Source organism: Oncorhynchus tshawytscha, linkage group LG15, assembly GCF_018296145.1.
Source record: "Oncorhynchus tshawytscha isolate Ot180627B linkage group LG15, Otsh_v2.0, whole genome shotgun sequence".
NCBI classification, from domain to species: Eukaryota; Metazoa; Chordata; class Actinopteri; order Salmoniformes; family Salmonidae; genus Oncorhynchus; species Oncorhynchus tshawytscha.
Genome location: NC_056443.1, coordinates 28,589,474 through 28,602,179, shown reverse-complemented (window position 1 = coordinate 28,602,179; position 12,706 = coordinate 28,589,474). Strand labels below are relative to the sequence as shown.

Genomic DNA, 12,706 nt, shown 5'->3' with positions numbered 1-12,706 from the left:
GTAGAACGTTGATCTCTATATAGAGCTTCTGGTTTAAATAACCTTCTCATAGCCTCTTCTCGTAGCTGAGTTTCTGAGACAATCATTGGAAAGATTTCATGGCTCTGATTTTTTGAGACAATCAATGGATGCATCGCATAGCTGAGTTTCTGAGACAATCCATGGAGAGATCTCATGCCTGGCTATGGAAGCTTTGGAGGAGATTCTCCACAGACAATGGGAGATCTCTCCATTGATTGTCTCAGAAACTTGGAGCTACAGTATGAGAGTGCTCAACCCTGGTGTGACTTGTTTCAGCAGAACTAAGTGATGTGTCTGAGCTAGTCTGTGGTGGGTGAGAGAGGGGGGAGGAGGGACTCTGGTCTGTGGTGGGTGAGTGAGGGGGAGGAGGGAGGGAGGGGCTAGTCTGTGGTGGGTGAGAGAGGGGGAAGGAGGGACAGACTGGTCTGTGGTGGGTGAGTGAGGGGAGGAGGGAGGGGCTGGTCTGTGGTGGGTGATGAGGGGGAGGAGGAGGGAGGTGCTTGTCTGTGATGGGTGAGAGAGGGGGAACCTAGGAGGGAGGGGCTGGTCTGTGGTGTGTCTGAGTGAGGGGGACTTTTCAGAAGGGAGGGGCTTTTCAGTCTGTGGTGGGTGAGAGGGGGACTGGAGGGAGGGCCTAATCAGGTGGGTAAGAGGAGGGTAGGAGGAGGGAGGGACTCTAGTCTGGGGTGGGATCAAGAGGACTTTTCAGGAGGAGGGGACTCTACTTTGTGGTGGGTGAGAGGGGGACTGGAGGGAGGGGCTATCAGGTAGGTAAGAGGAGGGTGGGGAACCTAGCACACAGACTCTAGTCTGTGGTGGGTGAGAGAGGAGGAGGAGGGAGCACACAGACTAGTCTGATGGGTGATCAACAGGAGGAAGGAGGGGGAGGGGCTCTCTCTGCTGGTGGGGTGAGAGGGGACTTTTCAGGGAGGGGCTAGTCTGGTGGGATAAGAGGACTTTTGGGGAGACTCTAGGGAGGGGCTAATCTGTGGTGGGTCTTGAGAAAATGGGGAGGGGAGGAGGAGGGAGCTGCTAGTCTGGTGGGTGAGAGGGGGTTCGTGTGGAGGAGGGAGGGACTAGTCTGTGGTGGGTGAGTGAGGGGGATGAGGAGGCTTGGAGGGAGGGACTAGTCTGTGGTGGGTTCTCAAGAGAGGGGGAGGAATCATTGGAGGAACTAGTCTGATGGGTGAGAGGGGGATGCAGGAGCTGAGGAGGGAGAGATCTCATGTCTGGTGATGGAAGCTTTGGGGGGAGGAGGAGGAGGGGGAGCGGCTTGATCTGGTGGGTGAGAGGGGGTGCTCAGGAGGGAGCAGAACTAGTCTGTGTCTGGTGAGTCTGTGGGGGGGGAGGAGGGAGGGGCTAGTCTGTGGTGGGTGAGTGAGGGGGAGGAGGGAGGGGCTGGTCTGTGGTGGGTGAGTGAGGGGAGGAGGGAGGGGCTGGTCTGTGGTGGGTGAGTGAGGGGGGGAGGAGGAGGGAGGTGCTTGTCTGTGATGGGTGAGAGAGGGGGAGGAGGAGGGAGGGGCTGGTCTGTGGTGTGTGAGTGAGGGGGAGGAGGGAGGGGCTAGTCTGTGGTGGGTGAGAGGGGGGGTGGAGGGAGGGCCTAATCAGGTGGGTAAGAGAGGGTAGGAGGAGGGAGGGGCTAGTCTGGGGTGGGTAAGAGAGGGGAGGAGGAGGGGCTACTTTGTGGTGGGTGAGAGGGGGGGAGGGAGGAGGGAGGGGCTAGTCAGGTAGGTAAGAGAGGGTGGGGGAGGAGCGAGGGGCTAGTCTGTGGTGGGTGAGAGAGGGGGAGGAGGAGGGAGCGGCTAGTCTGATGGGTGAGAGAGGAGGAGGAGGAGGGGAGGGGCTAGTCTGTGGTGGGTGAGAGGGGAGTGGAGGGAGGGGCTAGTCTGGTGGGTAAGAGCGTGTGGGGGAGGAGGGAGGGGCTAATCTGTGGTGGGTGAGAGGGGGAGGGGAGGAGGAGGGAGCAGCTAGTCTGGTGGGTGAGAGGGGGAGGAGGAGGAGGGAGGGACTAGTCTGTGGTGGGTGAGTGAGGGGGATGAGGAGCAGGGAGGGACTAGTCTGTGGTGGGTAAGAGAGGGGGAGGAGGGAGGAACTAGTCTGGTGGGTGAGAGGGGGGGAGGAGGAGGAGGGAGCGGCTAGTCTGGTGAGTGAGAGGGGGAGGAGGGAGGAGGGGGAGCGGCTAGTCTGGTGGGTGAGAGGGGGAGGAGGAGGGAGCGACTAGTCTGTGGTGGGTGAGAGTGGGGGAGGAGGAGGAGGGAGGGACTAGTCTGTGGTGGGTGAATGAGGGGGATGAGGAGCAGGGAGGGACTAGTCTGTGGTGGGTAAGAGAGGGGGGAGGAGGGAGGGACTAGTCTGGCGGGTGAGAGGGGGGGAGGAGGAGGAGGGAGCGGCTAGTCTAGTGGGTGAGAGGGGGAGGAGGAGGAGGGAGCGGCTAGTCTGGTGGGTGAGAGGGGGGGGAGGAGGGAGCGACTAGTCTGTGGTGGGTGAGAGTGGGGGGAGGAGGAGGAGGGAGCGGCTAGTCTGGTGGGTGAGAGGGGGAGGAGGAGGGAGCGACTAGTCTGTGGTGGGTGAGAGGGGGGGAGGAGGAGGAGGGAGGGACTAGTCTGTGGTGGGTAAGAGAGGGGAGGAGGAGGGAGGGACTAGTCTGGTGGGTGAGAGGGGGAGGAGGAGGGAGGGACTAGTCTGTGGTGGGTAAGAGTGGGGAGGAGGAGGGAGGGACTAGTCTGGTGGGTGAGAGGGGGGGAGGAGGAGGGAGGGACTAGTCTGTGGTGGGTAAGAGAGGGGGACTGTTTATTTTATTTCTCTCCTTCCCTCTCACCACTCTCTCCCTCTTTCCTTTCCATCTCCCCCTCCCTCCCTATCTCCCCCTTCCCTCTCTCCCCTTGTCTCTTCCTCCCCTCCCTCTCTCTTTTCAACCTGAGGAATATCAAGTGTCTCAGCATGGCTCTGTGGTTAATTAGCGCTCAGCAACAGCAGCAGCAGCAGCAGCAGCAGCAAGATACCTGGCGGATGAGACGCCGCCACACCTCTCATGAGCAGAGATTTATGCCGTGTGTGTGTGTGTGCGTGTGTCAGAGAGAGAAAAGAAATAGAGAGAGAAGGAGAAAGAGAAATCATGAAAGAGAGAGAACGAGAGAGAGAGAACAAAAGAGACAGAGAACAAGAGAAAGACAGACTGAGAGAGAGAGAGCAAGAGAGAGAGAACAAAAAAGAGAGAGAACAAAAGAGAGAGAGAGAGAGAAGAGAGAGAGAGAGAGAACAAAAGAGAGAGAGAGAACAAAAGAGAGAGAGAGGTTCATAAAGAGATCGAGAGAGATAGTCATGGAGAGAAAATAAGAGAGACAACGGGAGAGAGAGAGAGTCATAAAGAGAGAGAGAGAGAGAACGAGGGAGAACGAAAGAGAGAGAAAGAGAGTGAGAGATGTGTATTTTGGCATATGTGTTTTGGTTGTCATGTTTTTGTGTAGACTATATGTTTGTGTGTCTCAAGTGAGATATGAACATGCAGTATAGTATCCTTCCAGACCACAACCATAACCACTGCTATAAGTACAGCATCAACCACAGACAACTACTCAGCCAACACCCTACTCAGCTAGAGACACACAGCTTTGATAGAAAAAAAGACAGCGAGACACACAACAGGTGTGACAATATCTGCAGGGTTGTGGGATAAGTCTGTAGGATATGAACACTGCTGGAAGGGGGAAAACCCAAAAAATGAAACACCAGTGGATGGACTTCTTTTCACTAGCTCTGTTGAGGCTTTCGATGCAATGATGTGAAAGTAATGGGGTCAGAGGTCGCCTCATGCCACCCTGCACACGTCAGTAGGGGATCTCGACAGAGTTGGCTGAGAAAAGGGGTCAGGGGTATGGGGGCGTGCGTAGATTGCTGTAGCCTCTCACTCTGTCTCAGTTTGGGCGAGATGGTTTGGCTGCGGGTGAGAAAGTATCAACCCGTGGTTCTTCAGTAAAAGGAGAAGCCAAATGGATGTCATGCTTGTGGTCAGAAAAGTGTTTAGAGAAAACTCGAAACATCAGGCCTCATTTAGTGCCTTGGATTGGAAGACAGACACTGTTGTATAGAGGGACGGCACCCCCATAACATATGAAATGGAACCTGGATGGAGGGAGATGTTTTTATGTGTCTCTCCTGCCCTCTCTCAATATTTATCTCTTTCAATTCAATTCAATTCAATTCAAGGGCTTTATTGGCATGGGAAACATGTGTTAACATTGCCAAAGCAAGTGAGGTAGACATACAAAGTGAATATATAAAGTGAAAAACAACAAAAATTAACAGTAAACATTACACATACAGAAGTCTTTCTCGTCTTTCTCTCTCAAATTAACCTGGTCTCAGAGCATTTCGTATTATTCTGTTATTAAATCCGAGAACACTATTTAGTGTGATATATTAGGTTACGTGTGGTTGGTTTTAACTTGTAAATGTCCTTCACCCATTTCATATATATTACAAATGGCAATTTGTATTATATTTAACACATTTGCTAAGCTTACAATATTTTACAAATTCTAGCTAGATGGCTAACCTTAGCTAGGGCATGGGATAGGGTTCGGGTTAAGGGTTAAGGGTTAGAGTTACATTTAGGAGTTAGGTTAAAGGGTTAAGGTTAGGATTAAGGGAAGGGTTTGCTAACATGTTAAGTAGATGCAAACTAAATTATATATACAAATGTATGTGGACACCCCTTCAAATGAGTGGATTCAGCTATTTCAGCCACACCTGTTGCTGACGGGGGTATAGAATCGTGCACACAGATATGCCATTTCCATAGACAAACATTGGCAGTAGAATAGACTTACTGAAGTGACTTTCAACGTGGCACTGTCATAGGATGTTACCTTTCCAACCAGTCGGTTTGTTTAATTTCTGCCCTGCTAGAGCTGCCCCAGTCAACTGTAAGTGCTGTTATTGTGAAGTGGAAACATCTAGGAGCAACAACGGCTCATCTACGAAGTGGTAGGCCACAGAACAGGACCTCCGAGTGCTGAAGTTACAACACTCACTACCGAGCCGCATACAAGCCTGAGATCACCATGCGCAATGCCAAGCGTCGGCTGGAGTGGTGTAAAGCTCACCGCCATTGGACTCTGGAGCAGTGGAAACTTGTTCTTTGGCGTGATGAATCACGCTTCACCCTCTGGCAGTCCAAACGGGCGACCTGGGTTTGGCGGAGGCCAGGAGAACGCTACATGCCCCAGTGCATAGTACCAACTGTACAGTTTGCTGGAGGAGGAATAATGGAAGCAAAGGGGGGACCAACTCCATATTAATGCCCATGATTCTGGAGTGAGATGTTCCACGTGCAGGTGGCCACATACATTTTGTCATGTAGTGTAGCTAAAAAGTAGTAAGTAGTTGAAAAGTTGCTAATTAGGCAAAATGCTAAAGTTGTCCGTGATGAGATTTGAACCCACAACTTTTGGGTTGCTAGACATTCGTTGTATATGCCTACCAAGTCACCCGAACCAACCACTCTACTTTCTTAAGTAACCATCTGTAGCCACACCATACTAATTTTAGTGTCCCAGATTTACGTTTACTATGTTACGTCTAGTCTATTATACCAGGCTGCTCACATGCACGCACGAACACACACAGTACAAGCAGTAGGAGATGCTCCCTCTGCTAAATGCCAGCGATTTCCAGACAAAAAAATCTATGATAATATTCAATGCAACAATGAGGGAATATTCCAATTCTTGTTACCCATCTGGGACAAAGATACAGTGTAACTCTTCATTTAAAAAAAATCCCACTGTCAATTATACAAAATGTAAAAATTATCGGCGTATACAGTATGCCATAGCAATGTGATTTTATTTTTCAGGTCAGATTCTACCCGTGATAATAAGATTTACCCTAAATAGATAAAGTTGGTTCCACGCCAGCTGGAGCAGAAAATATATTTTGTATCTCAGATTATTCTCACATAGAAACTTACTTGTAAGAAAATCTTTTTGACATGCTTTGTACATTTGAATCACAAACCATTTTTTGGAAAATCGTGGCCAATTTAGGCTCTTTTTAGACCTATACAATCCTGCTTACTGTAAGACCCAATGATCAGTGAACCATACATGATACAGACAACACATTGTCATTATACTCCCAATAGTGTCTTTTCAAATCTGGAGTATGTCTATATTCTGAAATACACATTTTCATGTTAATTTATTCCACATAAATATTATTAATATTAAAATCTCAAAATTACCCTTTTTGATTTATTATTTTTATTTTTTTAAATATTGTTTGGAACAATATACTATTGGATATACTACAATATACAGTCGTGGCCAAAAGTTTTAAGAATTACACAAATATACATTTTCACAAAGTCTTCTGCATCAATTTGTATTGTGGCAATTTGCATATACTCCAGAATATTATGAAGAGTGATCAGATGAATTGCAATTAATTGCAAAGTCCCTCTTTGCCATGCAAATGAACTGAATCCCCCCCAAAAAATGTCCACTGCATTTCAGCCCTGCCACCACCTGACATCATCATGTCAGTGATTCTCTCTTTAACACAGGTGTGAGTGTTGACGAGGACAAGGCTGGAGATCACTCTGTCATGTTGATTGAGTTCGAATAACAGACTGGAAGCTTCAAAAGGAGGGTGGTGCTTTGGATCATTGTTCTTCCTCTGTCAACCATGGTTACCTGCAAGGAAACACGTGCCGTCATCATTGCTTTGCACAAAAAAGGCTTCACAGGCAAGGATATTGCTGCCAGTAAGATTGCACCTAAATCAACCATTTATCAGATCATCAAGAACTTAAAGGAGAGTGGTTCAATTGTTGTGAAGAAGGCTTCAGGGCGCCCAAGAAAGTCCAGCAAGCGCCAGGACCGTCTCCTAAAGTTGATTCAGCTGCGGGATCGGGGCACCACCAGTACAGAGCTTGCTCAGGAATGGCAGCAGGCAGGTGTGAGTGCATCTGCACGCACGGTGAGGCAGAGACTTTTGGAAGATGGCCTGGTGTCAAGAAGGGCAGCAAAGAAGCCACTTATCTCTAGGAAAAGTATCAGGGACAGACTGATATTCTGCAAAAGGTACAGGGACTGGACTGCTGAGTACTGGGATAAAGTCATTTTCTCTGATGAATCCCCTTTCCGATTGAATAGGGGCATCTGGAAAAAAGCTTGTCCGGAGAAGACAAGGTGAGTGCTACCATCAGTCCTGTGTCATTCCAACAGTAAAGCATCCTGAGACCATTCATGTGTGGGGTTGCTTCTCAGCCAAGGGAGTGGGCTCACTCACAATTTTGCCTAAGAACACAGCCATGAATAAAGAATGGTACCAACACATCCTCCGAGAGTAACTTCTCCCAACCATCCAGGAACAGTTTGGTGATGAACAATGCAAAAGAACAATCCATAATCCATAAGGCAAAAGTGCTAACTAACTGGCTTTGGGAACAAAACATCGATATTTTGGGTCCAAACTCCCCAGACCTTAATCCCATTGAGAACTTGTGGTCAATCCTCAAGAGGCAGGTGGACAAACAAAACCCCACAAATTCTGACAAACTCCAAGCATTGATTATGCAAGAATGGGCTGCCATCAGTCAGGATGTGGCCCAGACGTTACTTGCCAGCATGCCAGGGCAGATTGCAGAGGTCTTGAAAAAGAAGGGTCAACACTGCAAATATTGACTCTTTGCATCAACTTCATGTAATTGTCAATACAAGCCTTTGACACTTATGAAATGATTGTAATTATACTTCAGTATTCCATAGAAACAGCTGACAAAAATATCTAAAGACACTGAAGCAGCAAACTTTGTGAAAATGTATATTTGTGTCATTCTCAAAACTTTTGGCCTTGACTGTACTATTGGAACACAGAGTGGGCTCTCTGGTACATTTATAGGTTTATAACCAATCACAGCCCTCCTTTAGGACTGCACATTCAACAAATCACCAGCAGAGGGAGTTCCCTTTAAATCCTATGTCCAATTTTCATAAAATGTATCATACCTCAGAATTAGCAGAGCCCAGTCTGGAAATTTGATTTACTTGTAGAGCACATTATTCCTGCTAGCGTGGAATCGCCTATATACATTTTCAGATATGCATCTTCCTCCTTCCTAAGAGACCCTGAGCTGTCTCTCTCTCGCAGTTCTTATGAGACGTCCTAGCTCCATAATCTGCACTGTATTGTCCATATATCAATAATGCTTTCATCTATGGATGTTATTATGCAGGGATTCATTTATGGGGACGCGTGTGAGAGCAGAGGATCTTATGCAAACAAGCAGCTAGCGTGACCAAAATAAATCAGACATCTCTCTCTCCCTTTCTCTAGCTTTCTCTCTCCCTTTCTCCATCTTTCTCCCATTCTCCTCAAGGCCTGACACGCTCCCTCACCAGCATTACCGTGAAAATGTTTGCCCCAATCTCCCTCTCGGTCACTGTCTGTCTGTCTGTCTGTCTGTCTGTCTGTCTGTCTGTCTGTCTGTCTGTCTGTCTGTCTGTCTCTCTCTCTCCCTCTCTCTCTCTCTCTCTCTCTCTCTGTCTCTCTCTCTCTGTCTCTCTCTGTCTCTCTCTCTCTCTTTCTCTCTCTCTCTCTCTCTCTCTCTCTCTCTCTCTCTCTCTCTCTCTCTCTCTCTCTCTCTCTCTCTCTCTGGCACATGGATAGTGTCGTCATTCTGAAGTCAGGCAGCCAAGCACGGCAGCCTGAGCGAGTGTGATCAGCGGGGTTTAATTGTGAACTGTCTGCGATGGAAATTAAATCTCACTTCAGAAATAATGGGAACGGATTAGGCCAGGGACAAGGGTCAATAGTGGCTATCCTGGCAGCCATTGACTCCACGGCATCCCACTGAAAATGAGACTTAATATGATTGCTTGTGTGTGTTTGTGCGTTCGTGTGCGCGTGTTCAGTTAGGTGGAGAACCTAAAGCCTACATACAAAAACGGTTGGAGGGTGATTTATTGAAAGCCTTATTGCTGAGTTATTGATAGTCAAGTCATAGATTTAAGCATTATATGCTAGGGAGCTTTGTGCACTGTGTTTAGGACCAATTGTACTTGGCAGACAAGTATGGAGTAAGGCATTTTGATTGGCTGTTGATATACACCCAGTAGGCTCTGAGTAAATCATGCACATGAATGTTGAACTTCATACCAGACATATGTACATATTTATTACTCTAGTCTTGGTTTCCAACAGAGAAATCCCTAGTAATGAATTTCATGTATAGAACATTCAGTCAAGTTGTCCACGTCTCTGAGGGGGAACTTGTTCAAAGAGAGACCAGCTGGCAAATGGAAATATGTCCCCTACAAAGCAGATCCCCAAAGGAACTCCATTTACGATTTCAATGCTTATTTTTCATGTGCTATTATTGCTACTACTTCTACTACTGTATTCGAACCATGATCTCCCTTGAGTCACAAGACTGCATTGGCGCTATGAGCTAAAGCCTAGGGCTTCAGTTTGGGGAGCTAACACAAGTCTTACTTACAAGGTTACTCATCACGCATTTCACAGGACCACCTCCATTACACAAAGTACCAGGGCCTAATGAGGTTTCTCTGTCTGTTTCTTCCAGATCCCTGACTGTGGGGACGATGAGGGGACCCAGACCAGTCTAACCTGTGGTGGACCAACCAGAGGCTTCAGGAGAGGAAGGCTTTAACACCGCTGGCACCATGAACATACCCTGCTGTCCACGTGACACCAGACAGCTCTGACACACTCCTCCTCAGCGCTCTCTCTTCCTCCCCTTCTCCCCCCCCCCTTTCCCAAAAACGACATCTATAAAACACGCCCACAGAGACTGACATACGTTTCCTAAAAAGCTACATCTGGATTCCAGGGGATTTCTGTTTGGAATAAGGAGTTGAGTTGGGGAACGGAACGCTGTGATAAAATTATCGTAATTCCCACTACCCGTCCGCTGGCCTCGTTTTTCCCAGTGAGTCCCAGAGGTACCAACCAATGGAGAGACGGAGAAGAGAGTCAGGATAAAGCAGCCAAGAAGTAAAGCAAAAAAAATAAACTGCTGAGTCGGGCAGGGTTGGAATCTGGAATTGGATCCTGTGAGGGTTTTGCTTCTCTGACGTATCCCCCAGCCTAGAGGAGGAGTCTGCCTAGAAGGAATCAGACATAACAACTATTGTTTACACTTAACAAAAACGAAACTACAGCAGCTGCAGCTGTAGCTAGTCTAGGCCGAGCTACGTCACTGTGTGGAGGATTTGAACCAATAGCAGGGTTATTAGGATTGGGATTGTAACCATGACGAGCGGATTGAGGTTTTCCGCTTTGCCCATGGGGCCCTTGGTGTTCCTCAGTCTGCTGGTGACGGCCCGGGCGCTGGAGTTCGGCGGGGCCCCCGGCCAGTGGGCCCGCTACGGGCGCTGGGAGGCGGGCTCGCTGGGTGAGCTGAGCTTCAGCCTCAAGACCAACATCAGCAAGGCTCTGTTGCTCTATCTAGATGACGGCGGCAACTGTGACTTCATGGAGCTCCTGATCGCCGGAGGGCGCCTCCAGCTGCGCTTTGCCATACACTGTGCCGAGCCCGCCACTTTACACATGGAAACCCAGGTCAACGACGACCGCTGGCACATGGTGCTCCTCACCCGCAACTTCCGCGAGACTCTGCTGATGGTGGACGGCGAGACCAAGATGTCGGAGGTCAAGTCCAAGCGGAAGGAGATGGCGGTGGTAAGCGACCTGTTCGTGGGCGGCATCCCGCCCGACGTGCGCCTCTCAGCCCTCACCTCCAGCACGGTGAAGTACGAGCCCCCGTTCCTGGGCCTGATCTCCAACCTGAAGGTGGGAGAGACACCCCCCACCCTGCTCAACAGCCAGGGCATCCAGAGTGACATGGAGTACCTGTGCACCAAGCAGAACCCCTGCCTCAACGGAGGTTTCTGCTCCATCCAGTATGGCGAGGTACACTGTGACTGCACGCACACTCGCTACAAGGGGAAGTACTGCAAGGAAGGTAAGATCAGGAGCTAGCTGAACAGCTAATACCCTTTTTTCTAATGCTCCTTAGCACGTTCCCAGAAAAATAGAGACGTTCAATCTCTACCACCTCAATTTAATTGTGTTGTTTGTTTGTCTTGCTTTTTATGTGTTTTGAGATTATTTTCTGTAATGAAAAGCGTTAAACAAAATACATTATTATTATTATTATTATTATTAACTATGGTGAATGCATAACCAGGCCAGCTCAATACAGTTCGGTTTGGCTCGGGATTGGTTCAGTTCCTTAGCATACTGTACTGTAGGTAAAAGCGCTAATTCCTTAGCATACTGTACTGTAGATAAAAGCGCAAATTCCTTAGCATACTGTGCTGTAGGTAAAATCGCTAAGTCCTTAGCATACTGTACTGTAGATAAAACCGCTAATTCCTTAGCATACTGTACTGTAGATAAAAGCGCTAATTCCTTAGCATACTGTGCTGTAGTTAAAATCGCTAAGTCCTTAGCATACTGTACTGTAGGTAAAAGCGCTAAGTCCTTAGCATACTGTACTGTAGGTAAAACATGAGTTAGCTGACTCGCTAACATAGTGTACTGTCATCATCTTCAAAGCAGAGCAAAGGCAGCAAGCCCCCAATGCTAATGTTTATGTATTATTCTAATGCAATCTTGTCTTTGACCTTTGGAAGTTTCCCGGATAGAGTGGAAGCTAGTGACTCACACTTTGGGAGTAGGCCATGTGTGATGTCTACACTGTGGATAATGTACAGTAGCGGGGAATGTAGGCCATTGTTCTCTCGGCACAGATGGAGATGAGTGTGAGAAATGAACTGAAACAGATGGAAGTGATGTTTCTCATCCTTTTGTTTTATGGAGGGGGATGCTATGGAAACATGGTGGAGATGCGCGATACAGGCTGTTGCTGCCTTTTCTCTGGAAAAGTTCCCCTCTTTTAATGCTTAATTGTTCAACTGCAAAAGGAGATGTTGCTTGTTTGTGAGGTTTGAGACGAGAAGTGTTTTGTTAGAGACTATTTCGACGCATGTATGGATTATATATTTTGTTGTTGTGAGATTTTATTTTCAAAAAGTAATACAAAACATACAAATGACAACAAACATCAATTACATCACACCTGCCCAGACCCACATGCTCATGTATGGCCTATATCTGATATAAGTAAATTTATGCATTGACATTGCAGGATGTGGTAAACTAAGCTAGATGTCTACACTTCCATTTCCTTTTCCCTCTCTCTCTTGGCCAATCTCTCCATCTCTTCTCTCTCTCCTCCATCTCCCAAATGTAATTTCTCCCCCTCTGTTTCTCTCTGCCCTCGCCGGCATTTCCTTTTGGATTCTGTTCCTTTCCTGCCAGATTATGTCAAAGTCTGTTGACTGTAAATCTCTGCCTCCCGCTCCTGTCTCTGACACATCTCATCGCCTGATCTATCTGTGTTTTCCTCTCCTCTGTTCGTCTCTCTGTTTCTCTCCTCTCCTCTCCGTTCTCTCTCTCTCTCTCTCTCTGTTCATCCTGCAGCGTTTCCTCTGCCCAGCTAATATCTCTTCTCCATCTTCAGGCTATCTCTGCTCTCTGTCTCTCTCACCCCCACCCCTCTCTCACTCTCTCTCAACACTTATCTCCCTCTCTCCCCACCTCACTCTCTCAACACTTATCTCCCTCTCTCCCCCACCCCTGTCTCCCTCTCTCT

The 12,706-nt window shown here is 48.1% G+C and overlaps 1 protein-coding gene across 1 annotated transcript in view; it reads left to right on the top strand.

Annotated features, from left to right (window-relative positions):
• Positions 1-12,706, top strand: part of LOC112214891 (neurexin-2-like) — a 1,125,107-nt gene that overhangs the window by 120,386 nt on the left and 992,015 nt on the right. Inside the window, 1 exon segment of the mRNA XM_042298402.1 lies at positions 9,611-11,011. Within this exon segment, the coding sequence (XP_042154336.1) occupies positions 10,300-11,011 (712 nt within the window). The 5' untranslated portion in view covers positions 9,611-10,299.